General features: G+C 45.6%; 1 protein-coding gene across 2 annotated transcripts in view; it reads right to left on the reverse strand.

Moving 5' to 3' along the window:
- LOC120979212 overlaps window positions 1-26,120 on the reverse strand; it is a 433,119-nt gene that overhangs the window by 109,499 nt on the left and 297,500 nt on the right. For both annotated transcript variants that reach the window (XM_040407825.1, XM_040407833.1), the window contains exon 11: window positions 304-374. In XM_040407825.1, coding sequence (XP_040263759.1) covers window positions 304-374 — 71 coding nt within the window. The remainder of the gene's footprint in view (window positions 1-303; window positions 375-26,120) is intronic.

Genomic DNA, 26,120 nt, shown 5'->3' on the forward strand with positions numbered 1-26,120 from the left:
GTATTAGTCATCCCCACTCCTTTTAATTTGTTTAATGGCCTCTTCTTTTTTGTGTGTGTGTTCTAAATGGATGTGCAACGCTCAGGCTCACGACATGTAAATAAAGAATGGATTGGGGAACAGTTCTAAAAAGAATAAAGCGTGCCTCCATTCTAAAGTTACATTTGATGTTCAAGTAATTCATGGGACGTGTACCACAAGCAGCGGTGCTTATTATTTCTGCTTAACTGTCTACAGACATAGGAGGAGTGAAGGGGGAGGGGAGAGAAAAGGGAAAGAAAAGGAGACTGAATTTACACTTACCGCTTCAAAAGCCCTTTTATACTCAGCCAACTTCTCCTGGCTGAAGATGCAGTATTTTGCCAAAAAGTCGACTAAAAAAAGAGGACAAAAAAGTATGCAATAACCAATGAAGGAAGCCTTTTTTCCACTTGCATTTTGTTTTACATAAAGACATCCTTTTGCATTACAGAGTTCATTATAAGGACAGCAATTCAGACTGTAATGGGGAATTACTGCCCCTTTTGGGCATAATTTTAATTTTGGTTTGTAAGGAAGCCTTTTCACCTGGCGGAGGGCACCAAGTCAATTTAGCTAAAAAGATGCTTAGCATGTAAGACTCATAAAAAGCCTTCTGAGATGCAGGGAAGCTGATTTTTTTCTCCTTTTTTGCCTGCTGTGTTAATGTAAAATAAAGTGTAAACCATTAGACTAAATGCTAGGGAGTTTAAGCCTTTGGGTGACAATTTTCAGATTGTTTTACCAAGTTAAAATAATTTGTATTCTACTTTAATAGGTGGCAAACATTAAAATGCTAGAAATAAAGAAATTGATTTTAATAAGTAGGGAAGAGCAACCGGATTAATCAAAATAAAGTACATGAAATGCAAGACTAAAAACAATAAATTCTGTCCGAATATGGTTATTCAGTTGATGCACACTATACGTAAGCTGGCCATACACATATGACTGGGCCAAAAGCTATCACTTCCAATCCCTTATACACATGCCTGCTCTGCTCGGTCAAGCAAGCACGTGTTGTCAGTTGGGGGTGGGGGGGGGGAGCAGTCTCCTCGGACAGTGGCTCATCTCTCAGAAACAAAAAGCATCGGACAGTTAAGGGTGTATCAGATGGTCAGATTTTCTGCCCAATGATCGCTAACAAGCGTTTATATGAACGCTCGTTAGCGATCATCTTGCAGTGTAATACTGCTGTCGATTGCATAATGAACAAGCAAATGATCGTTCATTGGGAAATTCAGATCTTTTAGCATGCTAAAAGATCAGGATTTGCCAGCAGGAAATCATGCTGCCTAATAACGATGTGCTGCCAGGAAAACCAGTGTACAGCATGTGGACGAGCGATGGCATAGCGTTCGCTCCTTCCCATGCTGCTGAGGAGATCACTGCATGTAATAGCAGCAGTCTTTTCAGCAAGAGACCAGGAAATTGCCGGAAGGGAACACTTTCCTCTCGACATTCATCTGCTTGATCGGGGTGTCTAATAAACCCTTTACAGTCCAACTTGCCTGATCCTTACTTCCCCGACATCTGCTGGTAAGAGTCGGGAGGCTATAGGTGATACAAATTACAGCAAAAAGCAGCACAACCATAACAATAGTCCATTAAAAGAATAAATTACAAACAGTACCATATAATGTACAACTAATAGCACCATAGAATCTGTAAAAATAATGTCACCACAGTGGTCAAAGCCAAGTAGTACCCATGGTGCCAAAGCTATATAATAGCATCTAATACCATACAGTGCCCTAATATCATCAAAATACACTCCTTACACCATGCTATACAATGCCCTTATAACAGACCTTAGTGTTTCCAACTGAAGCAATTCTGAGACCTTCTTGAAGGCCCCTTTACACTGGCCGAGCATTTGCCAGGTAATCACTAACAAAAGTACGCTTGTTCACTGGGTAATAAGATCATTTGTGCAGACACCTAAATCATCATTTGCCGGCAGCAAATCATTCTGTCTAAAAACACTGCCGGCAAACAATGTCTCTGTATGGGGACAATCGATAGCATTAGTGATCGCTCCTCCCCATATTGTGGAGGAGATCGCTTAAGGCCCTGTACACTGCACAAATTAGCAGACGATTATCGGGAAGGGAGCGTTCAGCAATCTCCTCCACAGTATAGGGAGGAGTGACTGATAATGCCATTCCTCGTCCTCATACAGAATCATTGTTTGCTAGCAGCGTGTTTAGACAGCATGATTTTCTAGCGACAAACGATGATTTAGGTGACTGCATGAACAATCCTATTAGACGATGAACGAGCATTTCACTTGCTCATCGTGTAATCGGCGGCACCATTATATGTTAATGTCTGTGAGCAGGACAGAGAAATTAGAAAAAGAGCAAACAGCAGGTGGCGCTATACATATACATTTTATTGAATAACTCAGTGGCTATACTACATTTTGAATTACATGCAATTACAAAAGTATTCAGATCCAGGTGCTGGTTTGAAAACTGTAGAATATTTTTTGTGGGACAACCCCTTTAACTTTGGGGGCATCAGGTCATTAGTTATCTGGCTGGCGGCCATGAGAAGGGCTCGAGCGCCCCCTTGGGCATTAGCCCACCAGGAAGTTTCCCTGTAGGGTCTATAGCTAATATGCCCCTGATTATGATGCTGTTCGGTTCGGTCAAAGGGGCAGAGTTCACTATAGGAAATCACGCTCCCACATGGAGAAGGTTTCATGCACTGAACATGCTCATCTGAAAATGGCCATTCTCAGAGTTTGACATAATCCCTTCAAAAGATTATATCCCTGGCAAGATGACTAAATATAGGTTGCTTGAAATGCTCCATCTATTGCATATGATCTAAAGCATGAATCACAGCCATTGCCAAAATCTGATTTGCCAGCTCTCTAACATTGATACTCATGTTTCTTAAACTTGATCACAGCCACGGGTTTGTCACTGGCTGTCAATGCCAAACTACAAATACTTAACGTGAAGAAAATACCTCTGTGTGCCAAGTAAATTAGCCGCTGAGAAGCAGGTGCATCAGAAACCTGGTAAGATTGTTTTAGATGTCAAAAAGTATGCGGGGTAACATGAGCAAGCAGCTTGCAGGTGCTGAGTTCATATCAGAGGTACAAATACTGGAAAAATAGAGCACAAAAGGTAGATGACCGCAAAGCTTTTTCATTCACAATAAAGAAAAAAAATAAATGAAATAAAAAGTGATGTTTTAAAAAATAGGAAAACAATGTAATGTATACCAGCAAAAATGCTGAGCCTGAAAAGGCAGCTGTAGAATCTGATCCCGATGAAAACTTCAAAGAAATGCTGTTAAAAGAAGAAAAAGGACAGTATTGCTGGTGCGGTGAGCTAAAAGGGTTTACTTTAAACTTCATTCACACAGTGCAGTTTTGATGCGTTTTTGTTTTTCATTCGGGTGTGTTTTTAGCCAAAACTAAGGGGCATATTCTGGATGTATTATCCATCCATATTACTCTCTTGTCATGGCCCAGCTTGGGGTCTAACTGGCCCGAGCACATGTGTAGTGGCCCCACTGACTAAGCGTGGGCACTACACGAGGGTCAATTGGGGTGTGCGTGACTTCTCTTCACCAGGGACAGGAGTGTCATTTACAAATGTACATATTCTATGTAAATTGTAAAGTATTGCTTTTCATATGTAATGTTTTTCCCTGTATTATGTACTATCAGGCCTAGTCTCGTTAGTTAGTCATCCTAGACGCTAGAGGGAGCTAGAGTAGCCCTGGTATAAGTATTCAGGTGAGTATTCAAGTGAGAGTTCAAGGTCAGGAGTCTGCAGAGACAAGTCAGAAGGCACAAGCCGAGCCTTCTCCTGACATGCAGCTGAACAGCCCAGGCTGTTAGTTGTAACCAGGGGGCTAGTAGAGGGATCTTAGCCTACCTGTGGATAAAGAGAGCCTAGGTTAGCTCTGAAAACGCCCCAGTAGCAGGATAGCACCTCCTGGGAGAAAGCCAGCAGTCAGCCTCCAGTCAATTCAAGTCAGCACCAGGTCAGATAAGAACCCTGATGGACCGAGGTTATATAGAATACAGCAAGTGTGATCTTGGAGAAAGGAACGATTTACCAAGGATAAAAGCCAGCATTTAGGCATCTGGGCCTTGGCATCCAGCCAGCTAAAATAGCTGAAGGGGATAGAGCAGTGTTGCACTGTAAAGCAATCATTATTGTGTTCTTCCAAGTATCTTGCCTGTTTATTTCCTGCCGCCATCTGACGTCTACCTGTTTGCAAAGTATTGTCTGAGGAACTGCATTACAACCATTTATCAACTGAACTGTATGTATAAAGTTTACACCGTGAATTTCAAGTAAAAAGACATTTGGTTTATCTACTGATTCCTCCATTATTCCATCTGTCACTATACGGCGTGCCACCGTTCAATTGGCACTGGCGTTACGAACCTTAAAGGGACCTTGCCCCAGGCACATAAAACACCTGCAACATCCAGGGCACCTCATCCAACACCAGGCCTGGTCCCTAAATACCGAGCGTGCCCCAGAGGACTTTTGTGCCAGCCTCTCCTTCACTGCTGTATGCCTGCCCAGGGTGTCCATATATAACTGTGAGTGACCCTCGCTTGCCATTGACCGTGACCTCACCATCGCATTACCCTGCAGGTCTGGCGTACCGCACATGATGCTTTGATTACAGGTCAGTTAAACCCGCATTATTATTTACAGATAATAGATCCAGAACACAGACGGGTAAATGCTCCCTCAAGGTGGAGCCTACATATTAGAGAAGATAAAGGCTAGGTTAGATATGGCAGCTTCCTGCTGTTTATACTTCTGCCCCTTTTTGGATCCAAACACATACTTGTCAGAAACGCTCCACACTCTCCACATGGCAGGTGGGTTTCTGTATGGAATGAAAAGGCAAAGTGTACATGACATTTGTGAAATCTCATACACTTTGCATTACACGAGAAACCTCGTGGGAAAAAACGTGCATAATTTGCAACATGTGCAGGTAGCCTTAAAGTCCCTGGTGGGAGTGCTGGGAGCTGGACACCAACCAATCTGATATAGCTGACCTATTCTAAGGACCAGCCATCAACATTAAAGTCTCACACATTATTAATTACTAATGAAAGTATATTTTCGCTTGCTTATGTTTGTAACATACAGTATACTTTTTTATACATATTTCTGCCATAGTTTTGCACACTTTGAGCAACTTCTATGTAACACGGAGGTCCGTGCCCACCGGCATCTCCCCACTCCCCACAGACACAGCTGTCATGATGCTCACCATGCTCCCCACTCCAGTTCCCAGTGGTTTGTAATTTCCGACATCCCTCTGCTCCTTCCCGTCGGACACCACCTCCAGAGTAGTATTCTGCCGATCCATTCCACACCAGTGCTGCAGACTCCTCACCCCCAGTACACACCCTCTGGCTCTTAAAGGGCCAGCACATGCATGTCCTAATCTGGCCCTGTTTATGGTTAGCCTTTCCAGGTTATTTAAGACACCTTCCCTGTGGGAGCATGCCTGAGAAATAAGGTCCATAACTCGCTAGGCTCTCTAAAGGCATTTGTTACCATCTTATCCCATGTGCCTGACTTCTGCTCATTTATCTGTATTGTGCCTGTTCTACCTGTCCTGACCTTGGTCTGTTTATCATACTGACCCTGTGCTGCCTGATCCAACCTTATCTCTTTTATCTGGATTGAATGTACTTTACCTGTCCTGACTTCTGCATGTCTATACGACTACAAGTTTGCTTGTTCTCTTTGAGCCATGCACTGGTGTTTTTTGATCCACCTGGGTCAGCTGTCACTGAACAGAGATCACTGCAAGAGGTAGCAGCCTAGTGGTTGCCCTGATGTAGAGACCAGATCCCTGTATAGGAATTAAAGGGTGAAGACCACAGTGGCAACTGAGGTGTAGGCCCAAGCCACACAGTAGGTTCACACCTGCTACATAATGCTTTACTTTGTTTTTGCTTACAATAAGATGTATAAAAGGGGCTATAAATAGTCATATTTCAAATAAATGTATGCAGTGAGCATGTAAGGCTATAAATAATCAATATTTCACACTGCCTGTGGGATGGATCTCCTTTATACTTTCTGAATGAAGGCAAGCATCATAGTATCTGACGCTTAAATGAATTAACATACATGATAAAGAGACAGATTTCTACCCTGAGACCAGTTAATAAAAATGTCTCCAAGGGCATTACATTCATCTTGATTGTTTGGACTCCAGCTGGCTAAAACTTGGGTCACATCAAATCAATTGATGGGAGGTGACACCTGACAATATTATGGAAGGAAGCTTTTGTTTCTGAGGAACCAGACCTTATCAACTCACTCTGATGGCCCAAAATTTCCAGCTAATGCGCAAATCCTCACAGATTTTTTGCAGATGTACCAAGCCTGATGGAAATAATAGTGCAAGCCAAGAGGCTAGTCATCTATCGACTTCAAGCTCGGGGTAATACCAATGGGAAATTATAGACACAAAGGGTGCACTGGGGTGACAAATGAAGATAGAGATTTGTCCTATTGAAGAGTCTAGGAGTCTAACAAAGCTAGCACACTGCTACCAAACAAGTAGCTTTATCTGATTACATTCTTACATTTGATGACGGCCGCTATCCACCAACACAAAGATCTGCATTCTGCCCTAACATTGTAATTTCATCATCTGTTACACATTTGAGGGTACTAATTACTCAAATTACTTTCCACAATTAATAATGCAAGGCAGGATAGATAGATATACAGTATATATATATATATATATATATATATATATTGCAAATAAAAAAACTAGTGTGACATTCAGTAATTTCTTCAAATAATAAAAAGGCACGCTTTGTTGAATACAATTTTGTGATGGAAACAATTTACTATATGAAATTGTGCCAAATGTAAATGTTCCCATTAAGGATAACAAAGCACAAAAGCACATAAAACAATATATTTCTGCCTTCAAGTATTATTTGCACCCAGATCCTTGTAAACAGGCAGCTGTCAGAAGCTGATAACAGGGTTGGTGAGTGTTAGAGCAGATTAAGTTATTGGTAAGCATCACTGTTCCAACCTCAAGCTAAAGAGATCAATGCCAACCACTAATACAAGCTAACTGCCAAACAATGTTATGGCCGTCCACATCCAAAACCTATGCTAGGCAAACCAGATACATATATTGATGAGAAGGATAGTCAAAATGAACACAAATCAATATTGCTCTTTAGTTACCTTACAAATTCTGCATACTAAGCCTATGTACCCAAATACTAGATAATAGGTATAACTTATCAATATCAAACTCTAATATGTATGCTGCATAGATTATATACATTTATACAGAGTGTAGAAAACAAGAAGAAATATTTTTTGTCCATTACCATTATATTAAATATCGCTGACAAGTATAAAGCAAATAGACAGTTGCGGAAATAATTTAACAAATCAGATATTGACTACAAGATCCAGGGATTTAAAGGGTTTTTGTTCTAACAAAATGTCATTTTTTGTCCTGCTGTTTGGTACCCTAAGAACAACAGGCAACCGAATGCAAGTGTTCAGTGCCCCTGCAGCGCCATCACAGGAGAAAATAAGTACTACAATTTCCTTTGAAATAGATGGGTTGTCAAGCCAAGTCCTCCAGAGAGCAATTCACTGTTTGCTGTTACTCCCCGCTCTGGATAATAGATGAGGCTTTTGAACAGGGACCTCCCATTATTAACTTAAAATTCTATAATAGGTTTCCCCTTCAATGACCCAATAAAATGAAACCCATAATGAACATATACTAAGAATGATAAAAAGGCTGGTTCCTATTCCTTGTGACATAAAGTGGTTGTCAGAGTTAATTTTAAAAAAACAGTAGGGAACTTATTAGAATAAAAAATAAATAATACCATCCTGAACCCCTCTGTCCCACTACCGCTGCTTCTTTCTTCCCTGCCGCTCCAGCCATGACGTTATGTTTTGATGACGTGCTTATATACCACATGTGACCACTGTAGCCAATCACAGCCTCAGCAGTATAGAGAATAAGACCGATGTGGCAAGTGATTGGCTAATTGGCTAATCACATGCAGTATACAGACACGTCACTGCTGCAGTCCGGAAAACAAACCCCAGAGGGGAGGATGTGGCAGCTGCCATGATACAGAGGGGATTCGGGATGGTAAATATATCTTTTGTAAATTATTTGAATAACTCGGATAACCATTTTGAAAAGTTTGTATAGTTTAGGAAACCGTGTTTCATAAAAACTATAAGGCCCCTTTCACACGGGCGTTGCGGGAAAATGTGCGGGTGCGTTGCGGGAACACCCGCGATTTTTCCGCGCGAGTGCAAAACATTGTAATGCGTTTTGCACTCGCGTGAGAAAAATCGCGCGTGTTTGGTACCCAAACCCGAACTTCTTCACAGAAGTTCGGGCTTGGGATCGGTGTTCTGTAAATAGTATTATTTTCCCTTATAACATGGTTATAAGGGAAAATAATAGCATTCTGAATACAGAATGCATAGTAAAACAGGGCTGGAGGGGTTAAAAAAAAATAAAAAATCATTTAACTCACCTTAATCCACTTGCTCGCGATGCCCGGCATCTCCGTCTGACTCTTTTACTGTATAGGACCTGTGGAGAGCATTAACTATAGTTTAAAGGGTTTCTGTCACCCCGCAAAACTCATTTTTTTTTTTGGGGATAGTTAGATTGCTCATAGTGCGATATAGCAGAATATAATGGTATTACTTACTTTCATGCGGCCGATTCTTTATAAAACGAACTTTTATAATATGTTAATGAGGGCTCTACCAGCAAGTAGGGCGTCTACTTGCTGGTAGCTGCTGCAGAAATCCGCCCCCTCGCCGTGTTGATTGACAGGGCCAGCCGTGATCTCCTCCTCCGGCCGGCCCTGTCAGTAATTCAAAAATCGCGCGCCTCGCGTCATTCGGCGCAGGCGCTCTGAGATGAGGAGGCTCGTATCCTCAGCACTCCCTCAGTGCGCCTGCGCCGATGACGTCTTCTCTTTCGGTGATGTCATCGGCGCAGGCGCACTGAGGGAGTGCTGAGGATACGAGCCTCCTCATCTCAGAGCGCCTGCGCCGAATGACGCGAGGCGCGCGATTTTTGAATTACTGACAGGGCCGGCCGGAGGAGGAGATCACGGCTGGCCCTGTCAATCAACACGGCGAGGGGGCGGATTTCTGCAGCAGCTACCAGCAAGTAGACGCCCTACTTGCTGGTAGAGCCCTCATTAACATATTATAAAAGTTCGTTTTATAAAGAATCGGCCGCATGAAAGTAAGTAATACCATTATATTCTGCTATATCGCACTATGAGCAATCTAACTATCCCAAAAAAAAAAAAATTAGTTTTGCAGGGTGACAGAAACCCTTTAAGGACCTGGGATGACGTCACTCTGGTCATCACATGGTACGTCACATGATCTTTTACCATGGTGAATCACCATGGTAAAAGATCATGTGACGTACCATGTGATGACCGGAGTGACGTCATCCCAGGTCCTTAAACTATAGTTAATGCTCTCCACAGGTCCTATACAGTAAAAGAGTCAGACGGAGATGCCGGCTACGCGAGCAAGTGGATAAAGGTGAGTTAAATGACTTTTTACTTTTTTTTAACCCCTCCAGCCCTGTTTTACTAAGCATTCTGTATTCAGAATGCTATTATTTTCCCTTATAACCATGTTATAAGGGAAAATAATAAGGTTCGGGTGTCCCTCCCGATCGTCTCCTAGCAACCGTGCGTGAAAATCGCACCGCATCCGCACTTGCTTGCGGATGCTTGCGATTTTCACGCAACCCCATTTATTTCTATGGGGCCTGCGTTACGTGAATAACGCACAAAGAGGAGCATGCTGCGATTTTCACGCAACGCAAAAGTGATGCGTGAAAATCACCGCTCGTGTGCACAGCCCCATAGAAATGAATGGGTCAGTATTCAGTGCGGGTGCAATGCGTTCACCTCCCGCATCGCATCCGCGCGGAATACTCGCTCGTGTGAAAGGGGCCTAAGGGAATTCTGAGTTAATAGATAGGGGTCCAATATTCAGGACCCTCATCTATTAGTAGTAGCAAAGAGTTGCTACAAAGAATGTCTCTTACTCTGGAGCACCTGACATGTCTCCGTCAATGGTAACTGTGTGATTTTTTGCCGCACTGTATTTTTGTCTCATCTTATTTTGCTGATGTTGCTGTGTGAGGTCTTTTTTAATGGAATTTTCAAAACATTACATCATTTAATATAGATTCATATTTTAAGCATGACATTCAGAATATTCAATTCCACTGTTCCACAATTCTAAAGTATTTTATGGAGCTTGCGTTTCCCAATGGCTGTGTATAGGCAGCAGCAATGAGGTAGGAGTAGTCTCTGAGTCTCTCTCTAAACACTTTGCAGTCTTTCCCAAATTGACCACAGGTGTGCATAATTCTTACAATCGGTACTGCAGTTACCACTGCAGGGTGCATATTTTCAATCAGACAGCCAATCCCTATATGTGTGGTGGGAGCTGAAGCAATATACCCTCTCCACAGGCAGAAAAGTCTATCGCCATAAACGAGTGTTACCTTTGCTAACACACACACAGTCCCAAAAGACTTAATAGTCTGTGAATATCTGGCACTTGTCCTTAGAATGTAGGGATTGAGAACCTCTTGTAGTAGGTATCACACTGCGTAGACCCATGCAGCTCCTCACACCTCTACATACAGCTCTTGGAATCACACTCAAAGCATAGTACAATAACCCTTAATGGTAGATATTAATCCTGTTAGCAGTGAATTAACTCTTAGCAGTAATCTACTGGGTCACTGCAAGTATAACATTATTTTTTATTTTACGCAATAGTAGGGCTTGTCCAAGATTATTTACTGTCAAATTCGCATCATTTTTATGAAAAACATGGTGATCATGTCGTTGGACTGGTTTAATGGAAATAGAATATTCTCACTTCCTTTCATCATCTCCATTGTTCTATAAACAGATCGATAATCATTCTCTATGACTAGAGTTGAGCGAACACCTGGATGTTCGGGTTCGAGAAGTTCGGCCGAACTTCCCGAAAATGTTCGGGTTCGGGATCCGAACCCGACCCGAACTTCGTCCCGAACCGAACTTCGTCCCGAACCCGAACCCCATTGAAGTCAATGGGGACCCGAACTTTTCGGCACTAAAAAGGCTGTAAAACAGCCCAGGAAAGGGCTAGAGGGCTGCAATAGGCAGCAAAATGTAGTTAAATCCCCTGCAAACAAATGTGGATAGGGAAATGAATAAAAATAAAAGTAAAATAAATAAAAATTAACCAATATCAATTGGAGAGAGGTCCCATAGCAGAGAATTAGTCTTCATGTCATAGCAGAGAATCAGGCTTCACGTCACCCAACACTGTAACAGTCCATTGTCAGATATTTAGGCCCCGGCACCCAGGCAGAGGAGAGAGGTCCCATAACATAGAATCTGGCTTCATTTCAGCAGAGAATCAGTCTTCATGTCATAGCAGAGAATCAGGCTTCATGTCACCCACCACTGGAACAGGCCACTGTCAGATATTTTTAGGCCCCGGCACCCAGACAGAGGAGAGAGGTCCCATAACATAGAATCTGGCTTCATGTCAGCAGAGAATCAGTCTTCATGTCATAGCAGAGAATCAGGCTTCACGTCACCCACCACTGGAACAGTCCATTGTCAGGTATTTAGGCCCAGGCACCCAGGCAGAGGAGAGAGGTCCCATAGCAGAGAATCAGGCTTCACGTCACCCACCACTGGAACAGTCCATTGTCAGATATTTAGGCCCAGGCACCCAGGCAGAGGAGAGAGGTCCCATAGCAGAGAATCTGGCTTCATGTCAGCAGAGAATCAGTCTTCATGTCATAGCAGAGAATCAGGCTTCATGTCACCCACCACTGGAACAGGCCACTGTCAGATATTTTTAGGCCCCGGCACCCAGACAGAGGAGAGGTTCATTCAACTTTGGGTTGCCCCGCAATATAATGGTAAAATGAAAATAAAAATAGGATTGAATGAGGAAGTGCCCTGGAGTACAATAATATATGGTTAAGGGGAGGTAGTTAATGTCTAATCTGCACAAGGGATGGACAGGTCCTGTGGGATCCATGCCTGGTTCATTTTTATGAACGTCAGCTTGTCCACATTGGCTGTAGACAGGCGGCTTTGTTTGTCTGTAATGATGCCCACTGCCGTGCTGAATACACGTTCAGACAAAACGCTGGCGGCCGGGCAGGCCAGCACCTCCAAGGCATAAAAGGCTAGCTCTGGCCACATGGACAATTTGGAGACCCAGAAGTTGAATGGGGCCGAACCATCAGTCAGTACGTGGAGGGGTGTGCACACGTACTGTTCCACCATGTTAGTGAAATGTTGCCTCCTGCTAACACGTTCCGTATCAGGTGGTGGTGCAGTTAGCTGTGGCGTGGTGACAAAACTGTTCCACATCTCTGCCATGCTAACCCTGCCCTCAGAGGAGCTGGGCGTGACACAGCTGCATTGGCGACCTCTTGCTCCTCCTCTGCCTTCGCCTTGGGCTTCCACTTGTTCCTCTGTGACATTTGGGAATGCTCTCAGTAACGCGTCTACCAACGTGCGCTTGTACTCGCGCATCTTCCTATCACGCTCCAGTGCAGGAAGTAAGGTGGGCACATTGTCTTTGTACCAGGGATCCAGCAGGGTGGCAACCCAGTAGTCCGCACACGTTAAAATGTGGGCAACTCTGCTATCGTTGCGCAGGCACTGCAGCATGTAGTCGCTCATGTGTGCCAGGCTGCCCAGAGGTAAGGACAAGCTGTCCTCTGTGGGAGGCGTATCATCATCGTCCTGCGTTTGCCCCCAGCCACGCACCAGTGATGGGCCCGAGCTGCATTGGGTGCCACCCCGCTGTGAACATGCTTCATCCTCATCCTCCTCCACCTCCTCCTCATCCTCGTCCTCCTCGTCCTCCAGTAGTGGGCCCTGTCTGGCCACATTTGTACCTGGCCTCTGCTGTTGCAAAAAACCTCCCTCTGAGTCACTTCGAAGAGACTGGCCTGAAAGTGCTAAAAATGACCCCTCTTCCTCCTCCTCCTCCTCCTGGGCCACCTCCTCTTCCATCATCGCCCTAAGTGTTTTCTCGAGGAGACATAGAAGTGGTATTGTAACGCTGATAATGGCGTCATCGCCACTGGCCATGTTGGTGGAGTACTCGAAACAGCGCAACAGGGCACACAGGTCTCGCATGGAGGCCCAGTCATTGGTGGTGAAGTGGTGCTGTTCCGCAGTGCGACTGACCCGTGCGTGCTGCAGCTGAAACTCCACTATGGCCTGCTGCTGCTCGCACAGTCTGTCCAGCATGTGCAAGGTGGAGTTCCACCTGGTGGGCACATCGCATATGAGGCGGTGAGCGGGAAGGCCGAAGTTACGCTGTAGCGCAGACAGGCGAGCAGCGGCAGGATGTGAACGCCGGAAGCGCGAACAGACGGCCCGCACTTTATGCAGCAGCTCTGACATGTCGGGGTAGTTGCGAATGAACTTCTGCACCACCAAATTCAGCACATGCGCCAGGCAAGGGATGTGCGTCAAACCGGCTAGTCCCAGAGCTGCAACGAGATTTCGCCCATTATCGCACACCACCAGGCCGGGCTTGAGGCTCACCGGCAGCAACCACTCGTCGGTCTGTTGTTCTATACCCCGCCACAAATCCTGTGCGGTGTGGGGCCTGTCCCCCAAACATATGAGTTTCAGAACGGCCTGCTGACGTTTACCCCGGGCTGTGCTGAAGTTGGTGGTGAAGGTGTGTGGCTGACTGGATGAGCAGGTGGAAGAAGAGGAGGAGGAAGCTGAGTAGGAGGAGGAGGCAACAGGAGGCAAAGAATGTTGCCCTGCGATCCTTGGCGGCGGAAGGACGTGCGCCAAACAGCTCTCCGCCTGGGGCCCAGCCGCCACTACATTTACCCAGTGTGCAGTTAGGGAGATATAGCGTCCCTGGCCGTTCTTACTGGTCCACGTATCTGTGGTTAGGTGGACCTTGCCACAGATGGCGTTGCGCAGTGCACACTTGATTTTATCGGATACTTGGTTGTGCAGGGAAGGCACGGCTCTCTTGGAGAAGTAGTGCCGGCTGGGAACAACATACTGTGGGACAGCAAGCGACATGAGCTGTTTGAAGCTGTCTGTGTCCACCAGCCTGAATGACAGCATTTCATAGGCCAGTAGTTTAGAAATGCTGGCATTCAGGGCCAGGGATCGAGGGTGGCTAGGTGGGAATTTACGCTTTCTCTCAAATGTTTGTGAGATGGAGAGCTGAACACTGCCGTGTGACATGGTTGAGATGCTTGGTGACGCAGGTGGTGGTGTTGGTGGTACATCCCATGTTTGCTGGGCAGCAGGTGCCAACATTCCTCCAGAGGCGGAGGAAGAGGCCGAGGTGGCAGCAGCAGAAGAGGCCGAGGCGGCAGCAGCAGAAGAGGTAGCAGGGGGAGCCTGAGTGACTTCCTTGCTTTTAAGGTGTTTACTCCACTGCAGTTCAGGCTTTGCATGCAGGTGCCTGGTCATGCAGGTTGTGATAAGGTTCAAAACGTTAATGCCTCGCTTCAGGCTCTGATGGCACAGCGTGCAAACCACTCGGGTCTTGTCGTCAGCACATTGTTTGAAGAAGTGCCATGCCAGGGAACTCCTTGAAGCTGCCTTTGGGGTGCTCGGTCCCAGATGGCGGCGGTCAGTAGCAGGCGGAGTCTCTTGGCGGCAGGTGTTCTGCTTTTGCCCACTGCTCCCTCTATGTCTTTTGCTACGCTGTTGGCTCGGTCTCACCACTGCCTCTTCCTCCGAACTGTGAAAGTCAGTGGCACGACCTTCATTCCATGTGGGGTCTAGGACCTCATCGTCCCCTGCATTGTCTTCATCCCTGACCTCCTGTTCAGTCTGCACACTGCAGAAAGACGCAGCAGTTGGAACCTGTGTTTTGTCATCATCAGAGACGTGCTGAGGTGGTATTCCCATGTCCTCATCATCAGGAAACATAAGTGGTTGTGCGTTAGTGCATTCTATGTCTTCTACCGCTGGGGAAGGGCTAGGTGGATGCCCTTGGGAAACCCTGCCAGCAGAGTCTTCAAACAGCATAAGAGACTGCTGCATAACTTGAGGCTCAGACAGGTTCCCTGATATGCATGGGGGTGATGTGACAGACTGATGGGCTTGGTTTTCATGCGCCATCTGTGCGCTTTCTGCAGAAGACTGGATGGGAGATAATGTGAACGTGCTGGATCCACTGTCGGCCACCCAATTGACTAATGCCTGTACCTGCTCAGGCCTTACCATCCTTAGAACGGCATTGGGCCCCACCAAATATCCCTGTAAATTCTGGTGGCTACTGGGACCTGAGGTAGTTGGTACACTAGGACGTGTGGCTGTGGCAGAACGGCCACGTCCTCTCCCAGCACCAGAGGGTCCACTAACACCACCACGACCATGTCCGCGTCCCTTACTAGATGTTTTCCTCATTGTTACCGTTCACCACAATAAGAAAAATATTATTTGGCCCAATGTATTGAATTCAAATTCAGGCCTTTTTTTACAGACACCTAACACTATCTGGCTATCTATTTAGGTACCGTATTACACTAATACAGGCACAGCAGTAATGACAGATTTAGCTGAATATAAATTTGAGGCCTATTATTTAGGCGCTGGGTGACAGGTATCGTACCGTTTACGGACAGAATTAGACTTGGATATGCACAGTAGCGTGTGTGTGAAGTTATTGAGAATGACCCTATCAGCACCTTGAATCTAATATACCCTTTTAGGGATAGATTTAAATAACCACACTATTGATGGTTAAATGGACTTGGTGGCAGCTTGCCCCTGATGTAGGATATAGCCAAAAAATAACCACACTATTGATGGTTAAATGGACTTTGTGGCAGCTTGCCCCTGATGTAGGATATAGCCAAAAAATAACCACACTATTGATGGTTAAATGGGCTTGGTGGCAGCTTGCCCTTGATGTAGGATATAGCCAAAAAATAACCACACTATTGATGGTTAAATGGACTTGGTGACAGCTTGCCCCTGATGTAGGATATAGCAAAAAATAACCACACTATTGATGGTTAAATGGACTTGGTGGCAGCTTGTGCTGGCGCACCACAAGCCACAAAATGGCCGCCGATCACCCCAGAAAAAAGTGACTGAAAAATGCTCTGGGCAGCCTAAAAACAGTGAGCAATTGAATAGCAGCAGTTCAATGATCCACAGCTGTAGATCGATCACTGTCTTAAGTGTTTTGGATGAGTTAATCACTGCCTAATCTCGCCCTAACGTCGCAGCTGCAACCTCTCCCTACACTTGTAACAGCAGAGTGACGTGCAGCGCTACGTGACCCAAGCTTATATAGAGGCTGGGTCACATGCTGCACTGGCCAATCACAGCCATGCCAATAGTAGGCATGGCTGTGATGGCCTCTTGGGGCAAGTAGTATGACGCTTGTTGATTGGCTGCTTTGCAGCCTTTCAAAAAGCGCCAAGAAAGCGCCGAACACCGAACCCGAACCCGGACTTTTACGAAAATGTTCGGGTTCGGGTCCGTGTCACGGGTCCGTGTTCGGGTTCGCTCATCCCTACCTATGACAATCATATTTTTTGGACAAGTAGGTTAGTTACATTTTAAATGGTCTACATGCTTTGAGACAGAGAAAATTACAGCCCTTTTTGGCGTGCATTAGTGGCAAAAAATATATATATTATTTGCCGTTCAGCGGTGCAGTTATATGTTCTAAAGACCTTTTTACCGTGTATTAGTGGCAAAAAAATATATATTATTTGCTGTTCAGCAGTGCAGTTATATGTTCTAAAGCCCTTTTTGGTGTGTATAAGTGGCACAAAAAAAAGTATTTGCCGTTTTGTGGTGAAGTGAGAAAATTACAGCCCTTTTTGGCGTGTATTAGTGGCAAAAAAATATATATTTGCCATTCAGTGGTGCAGTTATATGTTCTAAAGACATTTTTGGCATGTATTAGTGGCAAAAAAATATATATTATTTGCCGTTCAGCGGTGCAGTTATATGTTCTAAAGCCTTTTGTGGAATGTATAAGTGGAAAAAAATAAGGTCTTATTTGCCGTTCAGCAGTGAAGTTATATGGTCTAAAGCTCTTTTGTGGAGCGTATAAGTGGAAAAAAGAAATATATATTTGCCATTCAGCGGTGCAGTTATATGTTCTAAAGCCCTTTTTGGCTTGTATTAGTGGCAAAAAAATGTATATTATTTGCCTTCAGCGGTGCAGTTATATGTTCTAAAGCTCTTTTTGGCGTGTATTAGTGGCACAAAAAAAGTATTTTCCGTTGTGTGGTAAAGTAAGAAAATTACAGCCCTTTTTGGCGTGTATTAGTGGCAAAAAAATATATATTATTTGCCGTTCAGCGGTGCAGTTATATGTTCTAAAGCCTTTTGTGGCGTGTATAAGTGGAATAAAATAAGGGCCTATTTGCCGTTCAGCGGTGCAGTTATATGTTCTAAAGCTCTTTTTGGCATGTATTAGTGGCAAAAAAATATATATTTGCCATTCAGCCGTGCAGTTATATGTTCTTAAGCACTTTTTGGCGTGTATTAATGGCACAAAAAAAAGTATTTGCCGTTGTGTAGTTAAGTGAGAAAATTACAGCCCTTTTTGGCGTGTATTCGTGGCAAAAACATATATATTTGCCGTTCAGCGGTGCAGTTATATATTCTAAAGCCCTTTTTGGCGTGTATTAGTGGCAAAAAAATATATATTATTTGCCTTTCAGCAGTGAAGTTATATGTTCTAAGTAACTTTTTGCAGTGTATTAGTGGCAAAAAATATATATTATTTGCGGTTCAGTGGTGCAGTTATATCTTCTAAAGCCTTTTGTGATGTGTATAAGTGGAAAAAAGTAAGGGCCTATTTGCCGTTCAGCGGTGCAGTTATATGTTCTGAAGCCCTTTTTGCCGTGTATTAGTGGTAAAGAATTATATATTATTTGCCGTTCAGCAGTGCAATTATATGTTCTAAAGCCATTTTTGGCGTGTATTAGTGGCACAGAAAAAGTATTTGCCATTGTGTGGTGAAGTGAGAAAATTACAGCGCTTTTTGGCGTGTATTAGTGGCAAAAAAATACGTTATTTGCCGTTCAGCGGTGCAGTTATATGTTCTAAAGCCTTTTGTGGCTTGTATAAGTGGAAAAAAGTAAGGACCTATTTGCTGTTCAGTGGTGCAGTTATATGTTATAAAGCCTTTTTTGGCGTGTATTAGTGGCACAAAAGAAAGTATTGGCCGTTGTGTGGTAAAGTGAGAAAATTACTGACTTTTTTGGGGTGTTGTAATATCCTTTTTATTTATTTATTTGATCTAACAGTATGTCAGACAGAGAAGTGCCAGGCCCTGCACAGGGGAGTGACAGAGGCCTAAATGTTTCTGGCTTAGGCACAGATTGCAGCAGAGTAAGGGGGCGTTGCAGCAGGAGTCGCAGCAAGAGGTCTGAGCTTCCGGTGTCATCTAGAGGTCGCGTCTTGACCAGTAAACCAGCGGTTCTTGAATGGTTGACTTGGTCCTCCACTTCGTCCCAAGTGACATCAGACACCCCCAGCTAAGAGTCGGTGGGTTTGTCAGACACAAACCTTAGTGGGCATGGCCAGGGAGCAGGCTACTCATGGGATTGGAGACATGACGCCTAGATCTCACAGCCACATGAGCCCTGTGGGGGTTGAACTGGAGGAGGAGGAGGACATTAGAGCACAAGCAATGTGTAGCGAAATGGGTGGTTTGTATACACAGTTGACAGGAGATGAGAAGCAGGAGCAGCCAGTGGAGCTACAGGGCAATGAGGAAGACGAGGCAGAGGACCCAGACACACCGTGGCAGTATGCAGTGGAGATGGAGGCAGGGAGTCCCTCCGAGTCACTTGCACAAATGGCCCGATGCATGCTCACTTGCTTGCGTAGCGACAGCTGAATTATCAGCATTCGGCAGAGGGATAACTTCTGGCTCTCCACCTTGTTGGACCCTCACTACCGGTTTAAAATGGGGGCCTTTTTTTACACCCGCTGAGAGGGAGGACAAACTGAACTACTATAGAGACATCCTATGTAGTCAGTTGGCTGCTGCCTATCTGAGTCATCGTCCATCCTCTCGCAGATCTGACCGGGGGGCCCTCTGCGCTCACATTCCTTTGCCCCATAGCTGCTGTTGCAGGGTGGGGGGGGGGGTAGGAGTAGTTCCAGCTCCATTAGCAGCAACTTGAGTCTAGAGTCGCTGATGAGCAGCTTTCTTCACCCGCCTAGTGAAGAAACTACTCACCAGCAGCAGATGGACCTGGAGCAGGACCTGAACCAGCAGGTGGTGGCATACTTGGATAGCATCCTGCCACCCCACATTGAAGATACGCTGGACTACTGGGCAGCCAAACTGGATTTGTGGCCACAACTGGCAGAGTTGCCCTGGAAAAGCTGTCCTGCCTGGCCAGTAGTGTGGCATCAGAGCGGGTGTTTAGTGTGGCGGGTGCCATAGTTACCCCAAGAAGAACTCATCTGTCCACCGAAAATGTGGAGAGACTGACCTTTGTTCAGCCAGGATTTCGACGCACCAATGCCTGATTCATCAGACTAGATCATTCACGGTGCCACACCTACACTTTGACAAAAGAGACTGGTTTCTTCTGGCTACCTGCCTCAGCTACTATTTTGATGCTGCCACCCACCTGATGCCACATATCTGATGCCAAGTGCTCCTTCTTTTACCCACCATCTTCTGCTGGAACTGGTATTGCCATCCACCTCCTCACTCTGTCAATGGGTCACTCTGTGTTCTCCTGATGCTGCTGCCACCTCACCACTCAGGTCTCCTGATGCTGCTGTTGCCACTCCCACACTGTTATTGCGTCACCCTGTGGCCTTCTCCTGATGCTGCTTCTGCTGCCACCTCCACACTCTGTCATTGTGCCACTCTGTGGGATGCTGATGCCACCTCCACACTGTCATTGTGCCACTCTGTGGCCTCCTCTTGATGCTGCTGCCACCTCCACACTGTCATTGGGCCACTCTGTGGTCTCCTCATGCTGCTTCCACCTCACCACTATGTAATAGGGCCACTCTGTGGAATTCTCATGCTGTTTCCACCCTTCTCACTTCATGACTGGGCCACTATTTTGCCTTTTGGCCTGGCTGACATAATTTATTTGACCTTTTTTCTGATCTGTCAGAAAGAACAAAAATTTTTATGCACACTGTGCAGCATACGGGTAGGTTACCCGACACTGCTAGATTACAAGGTGTAGGTCCCTTTAAGCCAGTTAGGCCTGTTGCAGGTGATCCCTGTTCCAGTCAGCAGAGGGAGCTCCCAGTGCAGTATAAATAGGCAGGGCCTGGCCTAGGAAGGGAGTTCAGAAGTTTCTAGAGCCTGAGGAAGCTGAGAGAGACAGAGGCAAGCCAAGAAAAGCAAGAGGTACTCAAGACAACAGAGGAGGTACTTGATAGAGATAAAACCAAGGATATACGCCAGAGCTAGGGCATTGGACCTTGGAGAAGAGTTTCTATGTTCCAGGATCAGTCAGGAATAGAGTGCAAGCTGCCTGTACTGCAAGTCCTGTGTTTAACACTCTGAAGTCACCTTGCTATATCTGTATTGCCTGCATCAAATGTACTGCAACAAACTGTCTGCAAAGGAACTGCGTTTCCAGCTATGGCCATGTTTGATAACTACTAAAGTTTGAGTTCTGCTTTAACATCACGTGGTTCCTCAGTTATTCCTGCTATCAGCAAACGGCGTGCCACCGTTTAATTGGCACTGGCGTCACGAACATTTCTTACCATCACCTGCCCTTGCAGAGAGTCAGCCGTCTCAGGTTAGTGTCTATTGCACTACAACACCCAGGAACATTTCTAAACATAACTTGAGTACGCTGCACCTGTCTATGTAACAGCTGTAAGGCCTGCATGACATGGTCCCTATTTTGCATCAGAATTGGCTTATGATTTGGTAGCCAAAAGCAGGAGTGGGTACAAAACACAGACATGCAAATATTCCATTTACGTGACATCTCCGTTTTAGATCCACTCCTTTTTTTTGGGCTTTAGCAATACTAATGAAATACTGACCAAATGCTGACCAAGTGAAAGCGGATGCTCCACAACAGGATCCGTTTTTTGGGGGTTATTGTTCTGACGGATCAGAAGAAGGGCAAAATAATCAGTGACGTCAGCACTAACTTACTGCTGACACCCATTTGTCACGGCGGGGAGTGGGGGAAGCCCCCACCATACGATGACTGGGGGGTAAGGAAAGCAACTAGGCTTGAACACAAGGATAAGGGAGCAGGTCACCTCCTAATGCATCCCTATACCTAGCCCTAACTCCTCACCGTATTAGCGGACCTGGATGGTAGGACGGCTCATACCCTGAATACCTGAGGCCCTGAGTCGCCCTGAGAATCCCTCACAAAGGAGCTGAGGAGAGGCGCCCTGTCCTTCCAGGACACGGAAGAACAGGAGCCTCAAAAGGCCTAGAAGCAGGGAAAGGAAAAGACCATATGCAGCAAGAGAATCGGCAGGTAAGAAAACAAGACAACACATCTACCTGCCGCTGCCACCACGACTGGAACCCGTGAATACGTATCAGAGCCCTAACACCAAACAGGACACCATACCAGCAACTCACACAGGTATCCAGCACACCAGACTCCGCTAGGACCCCCATGCCGCAAGGTGCATGGCAGCCCCAGGCGGCACTGCATACAGGCTTGTGGTTCAATTACAACACACCAAATCATAACCCCACACCAAACATACAACACATGTAAGGGAGGGAAGACATCGCTGGAGACCTCGAAGTTCCACTAGGAGGCCCTCAATCTGGGAGATGAAATATGAAGACCAGGAGCATAACTCCAGCACACACCATGGCTGGAGTACCACTGACCACTGACTCCTGGCCTCTAGCCACAGGTAAGATGAAGCACCTAGTGACCACACCCAACAAGGTGGTTAACCCCTCTAGCACCAGACAGAGGAGGAAACAACTGACAGGGGAAGTGCACACACCAGTATAATCAGTGAAAAAAAAGGAGTGCGCTCTCTCACGCTTTAGTAGGATCTTGGGACTCTGCACGGTTCTTTATACCTGGCGCTAACATTGACCTGTAAGGCTGAGTTCACACTTGAGTTATTTGGTCAGTTTTGGCCCTGTAACTGCCCAAATAAGTGAAGTGTGCAAGAGCGACGCCTGTCATCTACATGTCAAACGGACTCACAGTATTATTTCACCACCACAGCAGACTCCCTATGCGTGTTACAGAAAGGCACAGTGTTCTACACCACTAGAAAGGCTCTCTGCAGCCCAGAAATAGCCGTATTTTAACGCGATGCACCACAAATAAATTCGTATCGAACCAAATTTTTTCTGAAAATTCTGCGAACCGGTCGGATCAAATTTTTGAGAAATTCATTTATCCCTATTCACATGCACCAGCACAAGCTGTGCTGCCCCATCCCCATATACTGTTACACAGCACAGCTCTCAGCTATAGTGTTGATCAAGCACCAAAGTGCTCGGGGGCTCGCGTAGAACACCTCGGGATGCTCGGGTGCTCGGTAGAGGAAGGGAGAACCCGAGCATTAAACTAGGCACCCCCTGCTCTGAAGAGGGGAGGGTGTCTGGTTCACATGAAAAGGTCAGAAATTTATGGAAACACCACTGAAATGGTTCGGGAACAGCATGGGCAGGATGTCTGGATGCATCTTGTACCCCCAGGTCGCTGCTTGGAATGATGTTGTCCGAGTAGTACGCCAATTTTACAGACGGACAATAATACGCACGAAACCAAAGATAAAATTGATTTTAGAGGAAAAATTGTTAGGAAGCATTCTTTCCTGCATATTTACTTGTATAAAAAAGTGTGGGGGATTCAATCAGCACAACCCTAAATGCAGGTGCACATCGCTATGGCGAAATACATATACAAAGGAAAAGACACAAATGCAATAGACTCTGCAACCAGCATTCTGCCCTGCCTTTATGCTGGATGAGGCATTGGTGTACATTTTGGCCAAAGCGTAATAAGCCACTCACTACGTCAAGGTCGCCTCTATGGAGTGGTCCCTAATAGGGATGAGCGAACCCGAACTGTATAGTTCGGGTTCGTACCGAATTTTGGGGTGTCCGTGACACGGACCCGAACCCGAACATTTTCGTAAAAGTCCGGGTTCGGGTTCGGTGTTCGGCGCTTTCTTGGCGCTTTTTGAAAGGCTGCAAAGCAGCCAATCAACAAGCGTCATACTACTTGGCCCAAGAGGCCATCATAGCCATGCCTACTATTGGCATGGCTGTGATTGGCCAGTGCACCATGTGACCCAGCCTCTATTTAAGCTGGAGTCACGTAGCGCCGCACGTCACTCTGCTATGATCAGTATAGGGAGAGGTTGCAGCTGCGACGTTAGGGCGAGATTAGGCAGATTAACTCCTCCAAAAGACTTCATTCTGTGATCGATCTGCAGCTGTGGATCATTGAAGTGCTATTATTGACTTGCTCACTTTTTTGAGGCTGCCCAGAGCGTTTTTAGATCACTTTTTTTCTGGGGTGATCGGCGGCCATTTTGTGACTTGTGGTGCGCCAGCACGAGCTATCACCAAGTGTATTTAACCATCGATAGTGTGGTTATTTTGTGCTATATCCTACATCAGCTGCAGGCTGAGCCTGTGTCACCGAAGTGCATTTAACCATCAACAGTCTGGTTATTTTTTGGCCATATACTACATCAGCTGCAGGCTGAGCCTGTGTCACCCAAGTGCATTTAACCATCAACAGTCTGATTATTTTTTGGCCATATACTACATCAGCTGCAGGCTGAGCCTGTGTCACCCAAGTGTATTTAACCATCGATAGTGTGGTTATTTTGTGCTATATCCTACATCAGCTGCAGGCTGAACCTGTGTCACCCAAGTGCATTTAACCATCAACAGTCTGATTATTTTTTGTCCATATACTACATCTGGTGCAGGCTGAGCCTGTGTCACCCAAGTGCATTTAACCATCAACAGTCTGATTATTTTTTGGCCATATACTACATCTGGTGCAGGCTGAGCCTGTGTCACCCAAGTGCATTTAACCATCAACAGTGTGGTTATTTTTGGCCATATATTACATCAGGGGCAAGTTGAGCCTGTCACCCAGCGCCTAAAAAATAGACCTGACATTTCTATTCAACCAAATCTGCACAGTTTTAGCTGGTCAAGTTATTTGTAGTGACCGTAAAAGCAGACTTTTTGTTCTGGGTTGAAAAAGCATTCCCAAATTTGCCATTCTGAAAATAACTAGTTTGTGGTATTTGAGGCCTACTTGAAATCTATCCCAAAAAGAAAATCTTACATTGAAGGTATTGATAGTGTCATTCAGAAAAACCTAAGACACACGCTAGCGTGCTGATAGAAGTGTCATTCTGTGATTAAACCTATAACTGTCACACAGCGCAAAAAAAAAAACAGGTCTCACATCTCTATTCAACCAAATCTGCACAGTTTTAGCTGGTCAAGTTATTTGTAGTGACCGTAAAAGCAGACTTTTTGTTCTGGGTTGAAAAAGCATTCCCAAATTTGCCATTCTGAAAATAACTAGTTTGTGGTATTTGAGGCCTACTTGAAATCTATCCCAAAAAGAAAATCTTACATTGAAGGTATTGATAGTGCCATTCAGAAAAACCTAAGACACACGCTAGCGTGCTGATAGAAGTGTCATTCTGTGATTAAACCTATAACTGTCACACAGCGCAAAAAAAAACAGGTCTCACATCTCTATTCAACCAAATCTGCACAGTTTTAGCTGGTCAAGTTATTTGTAGTGACCGTAAAAGCAGACTTTTTGTTCTGGGTTGAAAAAGCATTCCCAAATTTGCCATTCTGAAAATAACTAGTTTGTGGGATTTGAGGCCTACTTGAAATCTATCCCAAAAAGAAAATCTTACATTGAAGGTATTGATAGTGTCATTCAGAAAAACCTAAGACACACGCTAGCGTGCTGATAGAAGTGTCATTCTGTGATTAAACCTATAACTGTCACACAGCGCAAAAAAAAACAGGTCTCACATCTCTATTCAACCAAATCTGCACAGTTTTAGCTGGTCAAGTTATTTGTAGTGACCGTAAAAGCAGACTTTTTGTTCTGGGTTGAAAAAGCATTCCCAAATTTGCCATTCTCAAAATTGTGGTGAACGGGAACAATGAGGAAAACATCTAATAAGGGACGCGGACGCGGACGTGGACATGGTCGTGGTGGTGTTAGTGGACCCTCTGGTGCTGGGAGAGGACGTGGCCGTTCTGCCACAGCCACACGTCCTAGTGAACCAACTACCACAGGTCCCAGTAGCCAGCAGAATTTACAGCGATATTTGGTGGGGCCCAATGCCGTTCTAAGGATGGTAAGGCCTGAGCAGGTACAGGCATTAGTCAATTGGGTGGCCGACAGTGGATCCAGCACGTTCACATTATCTCCCACCCAGTCTTCTGCAGAAAGCGCACAGATGGCGCATGAAAACCAAGCCCATCGGTCTGTCACATCACCCCCATGCATATCAGGGAAACTGTCTGAGCCTCAAGTTATGCAGCAGTCTCTTATGATGTTTGAAGACTCTGCTGCCAGGGTTTCCCAAGGGCATCCACCTAGCCCTTCCCCAGGGGTGGAAGAGATAGAATGCACTAACGCACAACCACTTATTTTTCCTGATGATGAGGACATGGGAATACCACCTCAGCACGTCTCTGATGATGAAGAAACACAGGTGCCAACTGCTGCGTCTTTCTGCAGTGTGCAGACTGAACAGGAGGTCAGGGATCAAGACTGGGTGGAAGACGATGCAGGGGACGATGAGGTCCTAGACCCCACATGGAATGAAGGTCGTGCCACTGACTTTCACAGTTCGGAGGAAGAGGCAGTGGTGAGACCGAGCCAACAGCGTAGCAAAAGAGGGAGCAGTGGGCAAAATCAGAACACCCGCCGCCAAGAGACTCCGCCTGCTACTGACCGCCGCCATCTGGGACCGAGCACCCCAAAGGCAGCTTCAAGGAGTTCCCTGGCATGGCACTTCTTCAAACAATGTGCTGACG

The sequence above is a fragment of the Bufo bufo genome, chromosome 1 (assembly GCF_905171765.1).
Source record: "Bufo bufo chromosome 1, aBufBuf1.1, whole genome shotgun sequence".
NCBI classification, from domain to species: domain Eukaryota; kingdom Metazoa; phylum Chordata; class Amphibia; order Anura; family Bufonidae; genus Bufo; species Bufo bufo.